This window comes from Eulemur rufifrons, chromosome 16, assembly GCF_041146395.1.
Source record: "Eulemur rufifrons isolate Redbay chromosome 16, OSU_ERuf_1, whole genome shotgun sequence".
NCBI lineage: Eukaryota > Metazoa > Chordata > Mammalia > Primates > Lemuridae > Eulemur > Eulemur rufifrons.
Window position 1 is genome coordinate 24,552,426 of NC_090998.1, and position 14,476 is coordinate 24,566,901.

At 33.7% G+C, this 14,476-nt stretch overlaps 1 protein-coding gene across 1 annotated transcript in view; it reads right to left on the reverse strand.

Annotated features, from left to right (window-relative positions):
- Nucleotides 1-270: 270 nt before the first annotated feature.
- INTS13 (integrator complex subunit 13) overlaps nucleotides 271-14,476 on the reverse strand; it is a 29,359-nt gene continuing 15,153 nt past the window's right edge. The window contains exons 8-17 of the mRNA XM_069490086.1: nucleotides 13,737-13,821; nucleotides 10,834-10,923; nucleotides 10,542-10,631; nucleotides 9,243-9,421; nucleotides 7,969-8,139; nucleotides 7,186-7,340; nucleotides 6,663-6,893; nucleotides 4,708-4,847; nucleotides 1,403-1,538; nucleotides 271-625 (exon numbers count right to left, since the gene is read on the reverse strand). Of these exons, the coding sequence (XP_069346187.1) occupies nucleotides 586-625; nucleotides 1,403-1,538; nucleotides 4,708-4,847; nucleotides 6,663-6,893; nucleotides 7,186-7,340; nucleotides 7,969-8,139; nucleotides 9,243-9,421; nucleotides 10,542-10,631; nucleotides 10,834-10,923; nucleotides 13,737-13,821 (1,317 nt within the window). The 3' untranslated portion in view covers nucleotides 271-585. The remainder of the gene's footprint in view (nucleotides 626-1,402; nucleotides 1,539-4,707; nucleotides 4,848-6,662; nucleotides 6,894-7,185; nucleotides 7,341-7,968; nucleotides 8,140-9,242; nucleotides 9,422-10,541; nucleotides 10,632-10,833; nucleotides 10,924-13,736; nucleotides 13,822-14,476) is intronic.

The window sequence follows — 14,476 nt, forward strand, 5'->3', positions numbered from 1 at the left end:
ATTATCCAATGCTAGTAAATATTAAAATTATACCAACTACCTAAAAACTCTGCCTTTAAATGGATAACACACATAATTTAAAATAAAATAAACAAACAAAAACAATGTTCTTTTTTGGAAAAGCACTCTATCTGATACAGATTAACATGTAAGATTTTATATTAAGTATTGAAAATCTCACCTAAACTCTGGTCAAATTAAAAAAAATTTCTATAGGCTGATTTCAGTCATTAAATGAAGAATATATTTTTCTAAAGTAATACTCCAGTATTTTACATTTCAGATATTTTAATAGTTTTATTTGGCAAAGAGAAGCCTAAGAATTTTTTAAAAACATTTCAAGAGAGGACACCTTTTATCATAAAATAAACTTGTGTGATTTGGGGGAACAAATCATCTCAAATGTATATTTTTGACTTATGTGCCAATTTTATAATTAGTACAAAAAAGTTAGTTGAAATATTTTAAAAATGTAAAAACCAGTCTAGGCAACATAACTATACAATCCTGCTGTAAAAGTACTTATATCAAATTCCACCCAAAATATTTATGCAATATACTAAATTTAGTTCCTCAAGTTACTCTTCACTGCCGGCTGGCTTTTCCATTTTCTGTTGTCTCCATTCTGAAAAATAGGGAGGAAAAAAAATGAGTTGGCAAAATAAAACATTTACGATCCATATTTTGTCTCCTTAATTATCTACCTTTCACATGAAAATTAAAATATAATATATTCATGGAACAGAAGAACATGAGCACTTTAGGAAAAGACTAGAGTTCTTCCAGTTAGCCCACTTCTTCATTTTGCAGATGAATGAATATTGAGGCCTAAAAAAATTAAACGACTTTCCCAAGATTATGTGACAAAGGCCACTGGCATTTTTTTTTACTATACCACTCTCCCTCTCCAAGCAAAACTAAGGAAATAAATTTCTATCATTTAGTCAAGGATTTATTTCCTTTTCCACTAAAGAAATTTCTTTACCAATATATTTTTATAAGAATTTCTTCTAAAACATAGATTAAATCAGATATGAGATTTATTCTAATTAATATTCTTAATACTGTATTACTTTATAGCAAAATATTTTCCTCCTGTTATTTCATATATATTCAGAATTGCATAATAAGTATTCTCTAAGATTTTTCCCTCTATGATGTTTACTAAGCATTGAAAAAAAATTCTCCATGGAGTAAATACTTTCAGGGTTACATTCAATATAATTAGGCCTTTTACCAGTACCAAGAATCAAAGAAGTTAATTTTTTCTCCTTATAGGTAACATGTATTAGTTCATAATATTAGTAATAAAAAAACTGCTGAACACAACAAGCAAGCAGTATTTATTAAAGTACCATACAAGCAATTAACAAAACCAATTTTGACAATAAATAACACAAACCCATTTTCCTCTTTAAGATGTTGATATAACTCAGCTCTGTTATTAACAGAGTTCAGACGTCCAGCAAACTCCTGATGTTTTCTGGAATTGGCAGTATTGATTCTATTACTCCACAAGGATAATAGGGACACTGGCCCTGGTGTTATATTTGAAAGAAGAGAAAAAGAGAGAATAATTTATTACTTCAAAATTCAACAAACCTAACCTTTAATTCTATTGTTCATTTTATACAATTAAGGCAATATCATCTTCCTTTTATTCTAAAATTTATATGTGTTTCAGCATCTCCAAGACCACCCACTAGTTCAGTGATTTGCTGGAAGGACTCAAATGACTAAACGTAAAGTTATACTCATGGTTAGAATCATTACAGCAACACAGTGAGGATACACAGCCAGATGAGTAAGAGGAACAGGCACATTAGGCTGAGAGTGGAGGAATCATACATTTTACAAATAAATGGAATAAAAAGAACTACTGATACACATACAACACAAATAAACCTCAAATGCATTATGCTATGTGAAAGAAGCCCATCTCAAAAGGCAGCATGGCATATGCCTTAATTTAGAGGACATTCTGGAAAAGGTACAATTATAGGAAGAGAAAACACATCAGTGGTTATCAGGGGATTGTGGCTAGGGAGAGTGTAGTATGACAACAAAGGGTCAACGGAAACTTTCGGGATGATGGACTGTTCTAGACCTTGCTTGTGATGGTAGTTGTTACATAACTGTATGGTCTAAACTCACAGAACTGTACACCAAAAAGAGTTAACACTTCTATATATAAATTTTTAAAAAGTAAATTAAAAAAATAAAATTCTTTTTTCTTTTTGTAAACTAATACATGTTCATTAGAGAAAATTTAGAAAATAACACATAAAAGAGGAAATAAAATCATCCATATAATACCACTGCTCTAACAACTATAAATATTTCGGCTTTTTGTCCAATGCCAATCTATATCAATAAAATGATTATTTTGGTTTTTCTGTTACTGCATCATACAAAGAGAGCTGAATAGATTTTTGCCAAACCTAAAGGGCACAGTTGGAACAGCCCAACCTTAAGTGCCGTGTACATACACACAAAATTCACTTTGGGGAGACCTGGGAAGTCATTTTTCAAAGCACATAAAACTGAAGTATATGCCCAGATAAGTTGCTGACCAGAACACACATGCAATTTAGGTTGTCAAATAGAATGAAAGAAAAAAACAAACACTTCAAATTTCAGCCTCAGATGGAAAGTTACAAAGGCAGGCAGTGATTTGCAATTAAGTTGCTTGGTACTCCATACAGTGTTTCCAGGGTGAAAAGCAACAGGGGTCCATTTAATTTAATGATAGCTATTATTTCATCTAAGAGACAAGCTCGTGTATATGTGCATGAAATTTTTTTTAAAACCAAATCTGAGATCACAGTATATATGGTTCTGTAGACTGTTTTTTAAAAAAACTTATTATATATTCATTCATTTACTCATTCATTCAACAAATAATTGTACTTATTGTAGAAGTGGGCCAGGGACTGTGCTGGGTGGTAGTGATATAGAACGGTAAATTAAAAACAGTCCCTGCCCTTAAAATGTTTTAGACTGACAGTAGAGACAAGATGTTAATAAGCAATATCAATGCAATACTCTAAGTGCTACAATCATAGTAACCTTAGGATGCAATAGAAGCACAAAGCAGCAGGACCTAACTTAATTGTGAAAGGAAGTCAGGGAAATCTTTCTTAAAGAAGGAGTTGCTTAAGCTGAAACTTGAATGACATACAAACATTATAAAAGGGAAGAGGGGGCATTTATGACAATAATTATTCTTGGGCTATATAAATTCCACCCTATGGACATACTATCACCTAGTCATTTTCTACTAATATGTGTTTTTGGTTGCTTGTAATTTTTGCCAATATAAGTAATCCTTTTGGGGGTTCTATTTTTCAAGCAATGCTGAAATACTGTTTAGAGTAAACCTAAATTTCTCATATTAATCAACAGCGGCATATTTTGGCATGTAAGAAATAAAATAATTTATCAGTAAACATTTATTTAAATCTTATTATTTTCTAGGCACTCTGGCAAATGCCTGAAAGGCAAATATAAAATACAGTAAGATCACCTTGAGAGTAATCTTTGATTTCAAAGAAACTAGTGAACTGAAGAATATAACATGTATCATGATATACATAGATTACGACAGAAGTGTATAAAAAAGCAAGCAAGTCTACCTTCTCCCTAGGATGAGAAATCATAATCTGGCCAGCCCTGAAGTCTCACTTCAGAGGCATGGTGGCAAGTCATCAGACAGTCTGAAAATGGCATACCATTTCCCATGTATCCTAAATGGACTAAATCTAGTTTACCTTCAAGATAACTAATGTCTAGAATGATCTCAGGAGCTCCTAAACCCAAATAGTATCTTTTTTTTTTTTTTTTTTTTTGAGACAGAGTCTCACTCTGTTGCCCAGGCTAGAGTGAGTGCCGTGGCGTCAGCCTAGCTCACAGCAACCTCAAACTCCTGAGCTCAAGTGATCCTCCTGTCTCAGCCTCCCAAGTAGCTGGGACTACAGGCATGCACCACCATGCCCGGCTAATTTTTTCTATATATATTTTTAGCTGTCCGTATAATTTCTTTCTATTTTTAGTAGAGATGGGGTCTCGCTCTTGCTCAGGCTGGTCTCGAACTCCTGAGCTCAAATGATCCGCCCACCTCGGCCTCCCAGAGTGCTAGGATTACAGGCGTGAGCCACCGCGCCCGGCCTAAATCGTATCTTTGATGCCTAGAATTCCTTCAAGAAGAAATTGAACTTTTCAGTCTATAAATAAGAGATAAGAGGCTTTACAATCAAAATATTGTTTTTAATATCTACACTGAAACCATCATTCAAAATACATTTTAATTTATCGATAAACAAATGATATTATAACCTTCCCTAGGTTTAGGAAGAGTTTAGGGAAAAGAGTTTGTCTTCAATAATCCAGCACTTAGTATAGTGGCAGGGACATAAACAGATTCAAGTTTGCATATTTAAAATTTCTTAAAACACAAATTTTATAGTAAAACTGCTTGTTTTCCAAAGCCTTTATTAATGGAGGTATGACACTACTTTTTCTCTTTAATGCTGACAAATATATTTACTGCCTATATTTTCTAAGGCTATAAACAGAGAATTTCCTGAACAATATCCAAGAATAGCAAGGAGCTCTTCCTCATATATATAATAATATTAAATAACACTGTTCAAAACAGAGCTCAACTGGAAAACTTTATATAAACTTGTTACCATAATTCTACCTTACCTTTTGATTTTTCCATTTGTGGTGTTTCATCCATTTCAACAAGGGGTTTTTTGTTTGGAGGTTCTGGAGAATCAGGCGAATCTTTTATAATCTCGGCTTCTGCCAACTCTTCTTTTCCACGTTCTAAGATTCCTTTTAATCTTTTAGAGGGACAAATAATGAAATATAAAGTTTAAAGTTTTAGAAGTCTAAAAATCATTCAATATTACACTATCTTTGCATATCAATCTTTATAAAAGATAGCTGATCTCAAACTAAACCTAGGGACCAGAGATTTCAGTCTAAAATCAGGTAATACAATAGGACTTAATGAATTAAACACAAGTTTCCCTTTTACTTCATATTAATGATGCAATAATTAGCTGTAAAATATGAAAAAATAGAGGAAAACTTAAGCTAAAATTTAAAAGGTAAAAAATAATGTGATCTTTGGAAGAAACTTCATAGTTTTATAAAGATACAAACAAAATACTACTATACTGCAAATTATAAATAAGATTAAGAAGTTTACTCTCATTCACTCTGTAGTCTATGTACTCTGGAAATATATTTACATTCCACAAGTTAGGAACTTAACTCCAAGCTTTTACTGAGTTACATCACGGAACAAAAACACTTTCAAAGTATGTGAGTGTACTTGAAGCTCAATGGGCTCTGACTGGACTGAGAGTACTTTCTCCCACCTCTTCTTACAGTAAGCCAGTTTTGTTTCAGAAGCTCAGCAGCCCTAAGGAAAAAGTGAACTTCTAAAATCAAAGAGAATAAAAGTGTTCTCTCTTTTTATGGATGAAATCATATGATTTCCAGAATTAGTTTCCAAATATTCCTATGTGGGTGGTGGTGAAGGTAGTGGATGGGGATATACATGAAATGAGATCTGGCATGAACTGTTAATTGTTGAAGGCAGATGATGGGGACCTATTTGTTCTACTGTTGTGTATGTTTGAAATTTTCCAAAATAAGAAGTTTAAGAAGTTTTGTTTTGTTTTTAAGGGACTTACTACATTGCCATTATAATAGTTATCAGGTTGGTTGTCTGATTTCTGGGAAGGAGGCAGAAGATACAGCCAGTTGTTATGTCATGATATTTTTATTTATAAGCCTTTATTAGTTTTTATGTTTTTTCAGATTTAACCTTGACATCATTATATAAAACACAAACTAAGGGAAAAGAGTGTACTATTGAGGAACATTTTCAGAATTAGGACAGCATGCTCTTCCTCTGTGCTTCCAAGGCTATTCTGTGCCTATTTTCACAACAGCACCTTCCATACTTTGCTGCAAGCACTGACTTACGTGCCTGTCTCTACCATACTACTGTATGTTCTTTCAGGGCAGGAATCTTGTGTCAAATGTCTGGCATATCATAGGCATTCAATAAATATTTACTGGCCAGGCGAGGTGGCTCACGCCTATAATCCTAGCACTCTGGAAGGCTGAAGTGGGAGGATGGCTCCTGACCTCAAAAAACAGAAAAATTAGCACGGTGCAGTGGTGCGCACCTGTAGTCCCAGCTACTCAGTAGGCTGAGGCAGGATTCCTTGAACCTGGTAGTTTGAGGTTGCAGTGAGCTATGATGATGCCACTGCACTCTAGGCAGGGCAACAGAGTGAGACTGTTTCTAAAAAAAAAAAAAATTTATGCAACAAAGGAATAAAGTTATGTCTTTGAAATTTTTAACACATAAAGCACATACTGATAACAAACATCATGCATTATGATTTTCAGAAGTTAATTAGGAAAAACTAACACTATTTTTGCCCCAACAGTAAAAAAACTCATACCTTTTTAAGCCCAAAAAAGATTTTCTAGAATTTAAGAATAAAATGAGTTATAAAATGAATAAACATGTATTAAATGAACTATTTAGTGAGGTCTGAATGTTTAAATGTGCTACATGCAGAATGTGATATGCCAAAAGGCACTGTGGTACTGTATCAACACCAAGAAGTCACCTCTCTGAGTCTTGCCAAGATTTTTCCTGTTCGTAATCTTTCACTGCTTTTTCTGACTTGTCCTCTTTGTCCTCCCTCTTTCTTCCTCGTTTCTTTCGTTCTTCTTCTTCTGGAGGTTTGCTCCTACATGCCATCAGACATTCCAAGACTCTTTGATGTTTCTCTGAATTGTTGATATGGGCTCTGACAAGAGTTTCTAATTCATTCCACATTATACGGTATTGTTCATCTCTGAGTAAAGATTTAGAAATATGCTTTAAATAACATTGAAGTGTCACTTGCTACTGGCAAAGTAAAAGGAAGTAATTAAACATGGGACTTCTTTCCTCTTACTCAATAGTTAATGGTGAAATTCTAAGTTATAATATATCCATTTCCATTATTCTGTATTATTTCATCTTGAACATGGGTATTTATATATACATGCCCTCAAATTTAATTTACATATGGAATAAGTTACCTTAAGAAACAATATGTATCAAGTAAATATCATATATGAAGAAAGTAAGGGAAAAAAAACTACCTTTTAGGGCCCTTTCCTCTTGTACCAACCGTGGAAATAGGTAGAGGATCATTTTTTCTTTCCATATCAACTAAGTTGTATATTGTTTTTTGACAGTTTAACACATCTTCTTCTGTCAAAGCTTCTTTCACAATAACACTGGCTAGTGGAACTACCTGTTAGTTTTTTTAAAATGAAAAAAGAAAGTCTGTCTTGAAACATAATTATCAAAAACATCTTAACATTTTGAAACTAAAAAGAACACACCTAGGCAGAACTTAATTTTAAAACTGGTTTATTTATTTATTTAGTTTTATTTTTTAATTTTTTTGAGACGGGGTCTCACTCTGTTGCCTGGGTTAGAGTGCAGTGGCATCATCATAACTCACTGTAACCTGAAATTCCTGGGCTCAAGCGATCCTTCTGCCTCAGCTTCCCAAGTAGTTGGGACTACAGGTATGCACCACTATATTCAGCTAATTTTTTTTTGGTAGAGACGGGGGTCTCACTATGTTGCCCAGGCTGGTCCTGAACTCCTGGCCTCAAGGGATCCTCCCGCCTCAGCTTCCCAAAGTGCTAGGATTATAGGTGTGAGCCCCTGTGCCCAGCTTAAAACTGATTTTAAAGATTTCCATGGTGAAGGAATGTCTATCACTTCAATTTTTAATTACTAATTCTTTCGCTTTAGCAAATTTGTATTTCATTCTTTGCTTGAGAAATGGTATAAATAACAAATTTTCTAATTTGTTTCTATAAAGAATATATAACTAATTCAGAAAAAATGTGAAACTATTTAACACTTACCGCTTGCATGTTGAAAATGGTGGTTTGTGAAATAATCATAGGCCAGTAACGGGTGTGTTTTTCTAATTGATCTTTTGCTCGTTCCAAAGGGATCTCAAGACTTCCATCGATTTTATATCTGGGGTCTAGAAAAGGAGTTAATCTGTTTTCCCTCATAAATTCACCAAAATCCTAATGATAACCAAATAAGATAAAATTAGAAACTATTTCTAATGTTTCAGTATGGTTTACATGTACTAGTCTGTCTCCCTGATGTCTTCTGTCCTGTGATACACAACAAAGTATTTTCTTCAACAGTTCCTGCCTACCCTACTACTTTTTCATCCTTCTTTTTGAACTTGAAACCTATCATCCTCAAACATAAATGCATTCATGGTATGTTCCCCTTTTTAAAAACCAAGGAACACTCATTTCTTTTTTTTCAGTCTTAAAATTTAACTCTTTTCTGTGATATACAGATAAAAGAATGAGTTATCATATTAGAAAACCAATTTGTTTAGTTACAAACTACCCTGACATAACATCAAAATGTTAACAGTGGTTATCTCTGAATGATGTAAATTATAGGTAATTTACAGATTTTTTTGTTTTTTTTTCCTTAGATGTCTATATTCTCTAAATGTTTACAATGAATACTGATTAGCTTTTTCCATATTGAAAAAATTATGTTAAAAAAAAAAGCCTAATCAAAAACAATTACTTACATTACATAACACTTTGTGGTTTGGTTTACAAAGTATATTTGTATATATAAATCACATTTAATTTTCACAACCATCTCAAAAAGTAGACAGCTATGAAATACCAAATATGAAAGAAGGGAAGGAGAATGGAAAATTAAAATTAGAACAACAGAATCTCTACCAAATAGACACAATTTCCTTATATGTTCCTCCCAATAAAAGTTTATTTCAAAGTAGCAGCAATTTGAATATTCAAATGTTTCTGCTTGCCATTTAAGTTATTAGAGATTAAGTTCTACCTAAAATATTAGTTCAGATCAATTTTCATTCTTTCCTGTAATTCCAGTGTGTCACTGCAATTCAGATACTTCTCAGTATATACTGAATACATAATAAGGAAGATTACATAGTGATAAATAGATCTCTTGAGCAAGTATTGCAGGAAATTCACCTAATTAAAATAATAATAAATAATCAACTTCTTCCAAATCTCTTTTTTTCACAGATCTTAGTATATAATAGGTACTCCATAACTACTTGCTGAATAATGACAGACTCAAAACATAAAATTTATAGATATTAGAGTCTTACTGTAATCCGGTAGTCTGTAACTCTTCCTCCACATCCTTCACTAATTGAAGGTGGATCTTCTAGAATGGATCGAGAGCTGCTAAGGACATGCAAAAATATCTCTCCTCCATGGCTACTAAGCATATGACTAATGACTTTGGAACCTGATTTTCGTGGTTGTTCCAATAAAACAGAACGACCTGTCAAAAGCAAGATTACACTATCAGTAATGACATTCAAATGGGCTCCTATGTATTCCCTTAAGATTTATGTCTAGGTTTTTTCAATTTATTTATTAACCCTCATTTTTAACTAGCATTGCTAATTTAGTATATCTACATTTCAATTCCTAACAATCTAAATTTGAGCCTTAACTTTGTCTTAGTTACTTCAAGCTTAATAGTTATACAGACAGTTTTCCAAATAAAGTATAGTGGTCTCTGGTATAGTATGTCTGGTCATATGGTTCATTCAAGTACATGTTCATATAAAAGTTTTCTGCTGTACATCAAGAAGAAAAGTGAGACAACTGCTGGATTACCCTCAGGTTATCAATGCTACAAAACACGTGGAGAGCAGGTACAGTCTTTATTCACTTCCATAATATTAATACCTCCTCATCAGCCCTGTAATCTTAAATACTTTCTATTCCACATGTCCAAACATTGTTTAATCTGAATTTCACATAGTCTGATGGTCAAACTGTGCTTAACATAATAGTGAAATTAACCCAATGGTCAAGACAGAATGACTCGTTAGAACAATGGTTCCAAAACCTAACTGATCATAAGAATTATCAGAGAAGCTTTAAAAATTCAGATTTAGTAGAATTGAATACAATAATTTAGACTGGTAAAAAATTTTCACACAGGAAACCACACATTAAGGTCAATATGTAAGAATCATATAGTATAATATTGAAAACACAATGTTTATGACAAAGGTCTAGTGTTCAAAGAGAAACAGGTCCACATGTTTTGTAATTTAAAATTCAGTGAGCCAAGATAAATGGTCTATGTTATTTTAGCTTCCAAAAAAAATCAATTTAGACTCTAAAGCTCAACATTTTTAAGTAAAAATACTTAAAATATATTAAATAAAACTTACTTAGATGCAATAGTCTGCAAGCCAGATATAAAGTCAACTTACTTGTAAAACTTAGTAAAATTGTTAAAGGCTATTTCCAATTATATATGTTTAAAACAGTTTTGGCAAATACATGGCTAGACTATATTGATGAAAACAGTTTTCCAGAGTTCATATTCTCACTAATGATTTCACTTGTAATAACTTCAGTCCAAATCATTAAATGAAAGTTACCATTTAGAAGAAAATTAGTAAGGCAGGAGGAAGGTCTACTATTTACATCTACAGGTGAAATTCGATAAGCTCCAGTACAATAGTGTAATTCTGAAATAGAAGAAAACACTGATTTGAAAGAATATAAAGAAATAGTCCCACAATTAAAAGAAAAATAAAACACTTGTTCATTGAGCCCCCAAATCAATGAGAAACAAAAATTCAAAAATAAATTAATTAACCGATCCCTATGTGATACTTTAAGAACCTTTTGATTTATTCTTTTCTCTTTTAAGTATTTTTAAATACCTACCAATGTTATTTGTCCTTGGTGTGCACCACTTTAGTGTTATTGTTTCTTTAAACGGGCCTTCTCTACTGCTGCCACCTAAGTGGGTATCACCTGCAAAAATACACCAGAGATATTACACATTGTACACATGTATTGAAATATCACACTGTACCCCACAAATATGTACAATTATCATGTGGCAATTAAAATAGTAATACAAGAAAAAAAAGTAATAATAGGGCAAGCTGAGTATGGAGTAATGAGAACTCTGTACCGTCTTCACAATTTTTCTGTAAATCTGAAATTATTCTAAAATTAAAAGTTCATTTAAAAACAACCAAATATGTCTGAGAAACATTAAAATTAATAAATAGATCACAAACTTCAAATTGTTTACCCTAGATTTCCAAAAGAATTTAAACTCTGTAAGAGAAAATACGTCTAGGAGAACATCTTTTTTATAAAGTCCCCAAGAAAAATGCCAAAATAGAGTATGGATGTAACTCTGATTAAAATAAATATGTTATTTTTCTCCAAATTCCTCATTAATTAATCATTTAGGTCTGCAGTCCCCAACCCCTGGGCGGCGGACCCGTACAGGTCCTTGGCCTGTTAGGAACCTGGCCACACAGCAGGAGGTGGGCAGCGGGTGAGGTAGCCAAGAAGCTTCATCTGTATTTACAGCCACTCCCCATCGCTCCCATCACCACATAAGCTCCGCCTTCTGTCAGATCAGAGGCATTAGATTCTCACAGGAGCGCATTTAAGGGATCTGTGTTCTGCACTCCTTATGAGAATCTGATGCCTGATGATCTGAGGTGGAGCTGAGACAGTGATGCTAGCACTGGAGAGTGGCTGCAAATACAGATTATCATTAGCAGAGAGGTCAGACTGCACAATAAATATACTGTACTTGAATCATCCCGTAACCATCCCCTGCCCTTCCCCCCTGAAAATTGTCTTCCGTGAAACTGTTTCCTGGTGTCAAAAAGGTTGGAGACCACTGATTTAGGTCATTGTGCTTAAAGTAGCAAAAATTTTTTAAATTTCAAGCATCTACAACTGCTCCCCCCTGCCCACACCATTAAATGATAAAATAACATAGTTAAGTACTCAGAGAAAGGTTATGAAATCTAAAATGCGCAACTAATTATACTGAACCCCAATGAGTTTATTTAAAGAAACATTTACTGGGAAGTAAATATATAAGAAGATACTAATCAAATCATAACAAACAAAAGTACAACTATGAAGCTGACAAAGCTTTGAAGAAGATGTATACAGTGTATAAGTGCCTATACAGAGAGATTTGACCTATTAAAAGACCAGCGAAAGCTTCCTTGAGAAGTGAAGACTGAGGCTGGGCATGGTGGCTCACGCCTGTAATCCTAGCACTCTGGGAGGCCAAGGCGGGTGAATCACTCGAGGTCAGGAGTTCGATACCAGCCTGAGCAAGAGTGAGACCCAGTCTCTACTAAAAATAGAAAGAAATTAGCTGGACAACTAAAAATATATAGGAAAAAATTAGCCGGGCATGGTGGCACATGCCTATAGGTCCCAGCTACTCGGGAGGCTGAGGCAAAAGGATTGCTTGAGCCCAGGAGTTTGAGGTTGCTGTGAGCTAGGCTGATGCCATGGCACTCTAGCCCGGGCAACAGAGTCAGACTCTGTCTCAAAAAAAAAAAAAAAAAAAGAGGCCGGGCGCGGTGGCTCACGCCTGTAATCCTAGCACTCTGGGAGGCCGAGGCGGGTGGATCGCTCAAGGTCAGGAGTTCGAGACCAGCCTGAGCAATGAGCAAGACCTCGTCTCTACTAAAAATAGAAAGAAATTATCTGGCCAACTAAAATATATATAGAAAAAAAAAAAAAATTAGCCGGGCATGGTGGCGCATGCCTGTAGTCCCAGCTACTCGGGAGGCTGAGGCAGTAGGATTGCTTAAGCCCAGGAGTTTGAGGTTGCTGTGAGCTAGGCTGACGCCACGGCACTCACTCTAGCCTGGGCAACAAAGCGACACTCTGCCTCAAAAAAAAAAAAAAAAAAAAAAAGAAAGACACGGCTATCTTTCTCAGTGTTTGTTCCATTAGCCTAGTCTTTCCAAGAATTCCAAAGAACACTAGCTTCGTGGCCATTAATAGGTGATACTGACGGATAAGTTTAAAAAGGAATGAACTAAAGTCAATCAAATTTACCTAATGAAGAACTCAGGGCTGTTACAGTAGTCCCCCCCTCATTCACTGTTTCATTTTCTGTGGTTTCAGTTACCTGCAGTCAACCACGGTCCAAAATATTACATGGAAAATTCCAGAAATAAACAATTTATAAGTTTTAAATTATGTGCTGTTCTGAGTAGCATGATGAAATCTCACGCTGTCTTACTCTGTCCCACCTGGGACATGAGTCATTCCTTTTTTCGGCATAACCATGCTGTACACACTACCATCCCATTACTCTCCCATTAGTAGCCTTCTTGGTTATCATATCAACTGTCGCAGCATTGCAGTGCTTCTGTTCAAGGTCAATAGCAGCCTAATGCTACGTCATAATGCCCACGTTGTTCACCTCACTTCATTTTATCACATGGGCATTTTATCATCTCATATCATCACAAGAAGGGTAAGTACAATACAGTAAGATATTTATGAAACAGACAAAAAATTCATATAACTATTATATTGTTATAATTGTTCTATTTTATTATTATTGTTATTAATATTCTACTGTGCCTAACTTATAAATTAAACTTTGTCATAAGTATGTATGTATAAGAAAAAACATAGTATATATAGTATAGAGTTCAGTACCATCTGAGGTTTCAGTCAACCACTGAGGTCTTAGAATGTTTTCCCCAAGAATAAGGGGGGACTACTGTAATATGTTTTCATTTGTTAGATCTTACAAAGTAATACTTTCAAATGTTTCTTACCACTTTTCAGGAAATCTACATGTGCATCTTTGTGATGAAGTAGCTCCACATCATAATTGGCAGATGTATTGGCATGTTGTTCTTCCTTTAAGCAAAATTTAAAACATCTAAAATAACTTGGTTTTGCTTTCAAAATAATGAAATTATTATTCATTTTTATTTTTGCTTAAAATGAGGTCAAATACATTCAAAAATAATTAGATAAAATAGTAGGATAATCTATTTAAAGATGCAATAGTTTTCCACAGCAATATGAACTCTAAAAACTACTGGCAATATATAGATAACAAAGTAATCATTTTCTTACATCATGTCAGAATTAACATAGATGACTAATCCATAAATTTTGGAATATTTTTTACTTCAAATGCATTGTCTTGTCAATACTTTTTATATACAAATATAATACAATTGAAATAATTTACATAAATTGAAGTGACATAGTTGTTAAAAAGAAGAACTAGCATCTTTAAATACTTACAGTGAAATAGCAAACACCAATTATATAAAATAGCAAATACAAACTAATAAACAAGTTTAGCAACTTGTTTTTGCTAAATAGTAAATAGGAATTTCAACATTATCTATTTACCAAAAAAGACAAAGATTGAAGAGTCACACCAGTAGCACACAAATATGGTCAAATTTAATAAGCAAGGTACTTATCACCCTCAGAGTATTTTTCTTATACTATATAAAATTATATATATTAAAGTATACTTATTATGTTATTTTACTTG